General features: G+C 55.0%; 1 protein-coding gene across 1 annotated transcript; it reads right to left on the reverse strand.

Moving 5' to 3' along the window:
* Positions 1–860: 860 nt before the first annotated feature.
* Positions 861–3682, reverse strand: LOC143220793 (uncharacterized). Its single transcript, XM_076446381.1, has 5 exons — positions 2607–3682; positions 2365–2547; positions 1680–2299; positions 1289–1579; positions 861–1024 (listed from the first exon to the last, which is right to left on the reverse strand). The coding sequence occupies exons 1-5, from the start codon at positions 3680–3682 to the stop codon at positions 861–863; spliced, it is 2334 nt and encodes a 777-aa protein (XP_076302496.1).
* Between the last annotated feature and the right edge of the window lie 268 nt (positions 3683–3950).

Raw genomic sequence — 3950 nt, forward strand, 5'->3', positions numbered from 1 at the left:
TTAATTATTTATACTACTAAAATAGTAGTAAATTAATTATTTCTACTACTAAAATAGTAGTAAATTAATTATTTATACTACTAAAATAGTATAAAATTAATTATATATACTACTAAAATAGTATAAAATGAATTATTTATACTACTAAAATAGTTTAAAATTAATTATTTATACAACTAAAATAGAATAAAATTAATTATTTATACTACTAAAACAGTATAAAATTAATTATTTATACTACTAAAATAGTATAAAATTAATTGATAAACATAAATTCACATATAATATTATTTTATAATATATCGGTTGATTATGATCTATAAGCTTAATAATTAGCTCATTTATATTTTAAATTTAATAAAATTTGTCATCAGTAGAAATTTCAATGGAACAAATTTGCGTATTATATATGCAATAAAATTAGCTCACCACAGTACTAGTCGAAGATGTCAATAGAGCAAACTTTACACAATAAAATTTGTCAACAGTAGAAAATTTCAATAGGACAAATTTTCATACTATATATGCAACAAAATTAGCTCACCACAATACTAGTCGAGAATATCAATGGAGCAAATTTTACACAATAATATTTGTCAACAGTAAAAAATTTCAATATATTAATATATATATAGGACCCATAATTCACGCTATGAATATTAAAGTGGAAGGTCAAACCGTCGGAGAATATCACCAATTGGTATAGAGTCATTCTTGTTACCGAAAACATACCCTCCCTAGCTACTATCTCGCTGCAGCCTTTTTTTTTTTTTTTTTTTTTTTTTGGCGCACGGGGAACCTTCCAAAGGTGTCCCGGCCCCCTGAGGGTGTGGCCGGGGGTATGTGGGATTCTTACCCCACTAAACCCCCTGCGGTGGTCCATCCTCTTCGCACAAGGGAGGGCCGAGATGACAGGCAATGCTTCCTCGAACCAAAGACACCGGTGCCTCCTCGGGACTTCTCCAGCTCTCGCTGGGCTCCTCTTCGAGCTTCCTAGCACAGTCCTCTTCTTTCTTCGGCAGTGCTGCGAGACCACTCGCGCGGCACCGACACCTCCCTGGACCGCGATCCCTCGACGGTCGGTCCCTCGGCCGACCGCCCGCGGTACCCTCCGATCGACGGGAAGGCGTAGAGTGTGGGACTCGCTTCGTCGTCGGAGGTTTTTCACCGGACGATTATCCGGGACTTCCTTCTCGCGTCGGATTAACACCGTTTTGCGGAGCGACGAGCCTCCGTCGCGAGCGCCGCAACCGCAGTCCTCTTCCGAGGCAGCCGCGGATCTGGGTACCCTTTTCGCGACTCCACTCCGCCTCCTCCTTCCGCTGCATGACCTGCTCGCAGAAGGAGGCCACCGCTCGCCGAACTCGATCGCTCGCAGCGATGCCAGGTACAATGGCATGGAGCGAGAGGTCCCATCTCACGAGCCGCTGGAACTCCCTTCTCTCCAGTGCCCAAGCCGGACACTCCTCCAGGATGTGCTGCGCGGACTCAACCTCCGCTTCGCAATGCCAACACACTGGCGTCACCTCCTTCCCGATCTTGTGCAGGTACTCCCCGAAGCATCCGTGCCGGAAAGTACCTGAGTGAGGCGGAATGCCCGCCTGCTGCCGCTCCTCATCCAGTCGTTCAGGACCGACGCGATGGGACCGACGCCCCGGTGCGTGCGCTATCCGGCCTACGCAGCCGGCCCTGCCACCTCTTCGTGACAAACCGCCGGATCTCCCTCTTCTTCTCCTCGAGTTCTTCAAGTTCCTCCGGTCCTGGGCCGGGGTTCCCACCGTGGTAGCGGCGCAGAAGCCCGTAGGTCCGCGTTGCCGCTGCCGCCAGCAGGTTCATCGGTGGGAGGCCGCCTGAACGGCGGCCCCCTCGTGCGAGAGTGTACGGTATCCTCTCACGATCCTGATGGCCACCCGTCACCAAACGATTGCCATTTTGTCGCGGTCCTTCTTTCTGGCCACCAGCTCTCCCGCCCACACCGGTGCTCCGTACAGGGCCGTCGAGCGGATGACACCGGCGTAGAGTCGGCGCACCCTCTCGTCCGGCCCTCCTATGTTGGGCAGCAGCCGACACAGCGCTACGCCCGTCCTCTGCAGGCGGAGGACGAGTTCCTGGAAATGTTCCTCGAAGGTCCATCGGCCGTCCAGGACGAAGCCGAGGTACTTTATTTTTCCTCCGATGTGGACGGCCTTTCCTCCCACGCTCATTATTCCTCTTGCGGGTGGTATTACTCGCTTCTTCCTCCCGCCGTGGTACCAGATGGCCTGGGTCTTTTCCGGCGAGACGCGGAGTCCCAGGCGTTCTATGGCCCCAATTACTACGGCCACCCCCTCCTCGGCGAGCAGGGCTGTCTCCTCGTAGTCCTACCCGCTCGCCGCGACCAGAGTATCGTCCGCGTAACACGTGACGCTAACCCCACCCGGGAGTGAGGCGTGTAGCAACTCGTCGAACGCTAAGTCCCACAGGATCGGGCCCAGCACCGACACCTGTGGGACCCCGCAGTACACCTCGCGGCCGACAGTGCCGTCCCTTCCGGGATATTCTAAATACCTGCCGGACAGGTAGTCACGAATCACCGCTGCCAGGTAATCCGGCACTCGGTGCCGAACCAGTGCAGACCTGATAGCGGTCCAGGGCAAGGCGTGGAATGCATTGGCGATATCAAGTCCGACAGCAAGCATATCACCACACTCCGTCGTACGACCAGTTCGGAGAGGCACTTGACGCGCAAGAGCGCATCAATGGTCGACCGTCCCTGCCTAAAACGGAACTGACGATCGTCCAGATCTGGACCTACGGTTGAGAGGTGGGTAGTCAGTCTACGAGCCAACAACCTCTCCAACAGTTTTACGCCCTCGTCCAGCAAGCAGATCGGCCTGGACGCCGGCGGAGATTGCTGGGGCTTGCTAGGCATCGGCAGCAATACCACCTTGGCCCTCTTCCATCTCTTCGGGAATCTTCCACTCTCCAGGCGCTCGTTGAAGAGGGCCCTGGTGCAACCTCCGAGGACGTTCGCCGCGATTACGCAGACGCGCCCAGGGACCCCGTCGGGTCCCGGCGCCTTAGATCTCGCGCCCATTCTTCCTATCGCCCAGCCCAGTTCCTCGGTTGTTACCCCGAGATCGTCGGTCCATCCGACTTCGCACCGTGTCGCCGGCCTCCGGGCCTCCTCCGACTGACTCTCCACCCCGGGAGACGCGGGGAAGAGGACATCGAAGACCCTTTCGGCGAATGCGGGCTCCATGCTCTCGATGAGCGGTGGAGCCCATCTCCTCATCCTACCTAGCACAACGCGGTACGGACGACCCCAAGCGTCCCGATACAGCGTCTCCAGGAGCTCGTTCCACTGGGCTGCCCGTGCCCTTTTGATCGCCCTGAGGAGGGACTTGTCGGCTCTTCGGTAGTCCGTCCGCAAGGCGACCTCTTCCTCCAGGTGGTCTCCTACCCTGCGTCTCGCCCGGGTGTATCGGCGGCGAGCCCGGTTCGCTCTCACGCGGTGTACCGTCAGCCTTTCGTCCCACCAATACACCGACCTCCGCGGCCTCTTCGGTACCCGTGGCATGGAGACGACGCACGCCTCGGTCACGGCCCTTTGGAGATCCGTAACCTGTGCCTCCACGTCTCCCGCCGGCCTAGAGGGCCAGTCCGCCACGTGGACCGCAGCCAAGAACGCATCCTCGTCCATGCGCTGCAGCTGCCACAGACGGGCAGAGTCGATCGCTTCTCTTCTTCCTCTTCTTTTCTTGGCGGATCATCTTGCCGTTCCTCTTGCGCCTTCTTCCACGTCCTATTCGTCGTCGCAGCGGGGGCACAGGGCCGGACCCGGGACGCGGTACCGATAGAGGATGGGGATGTGGTCGCTCAGAAGCTCCAGCGACGTGTTCACCCTCCATGAGGAGAGTCTCTTCAGCGCCGCCGGCGTAGCGAAGGTGATGTCCACCACAGACTCACCC

The sequence above is a fragment of the Lasioglossum baleicum genome, unplaced genomic scaffold (genome assembly GCF_051020765.1).
Source record: "Lasioglossum baleicum unplaced genomic scaffold, iyLasBale1 scaffold1577, whole genome shotgun sequence".
In the NCBI taxonomy this organism is placed as follows: Eukaryota; Metazoa; Arthropoda; class Insecta; order Hymenoptera; family Halictidae; genus Lasioglossum; species Lasioglossum baleicum.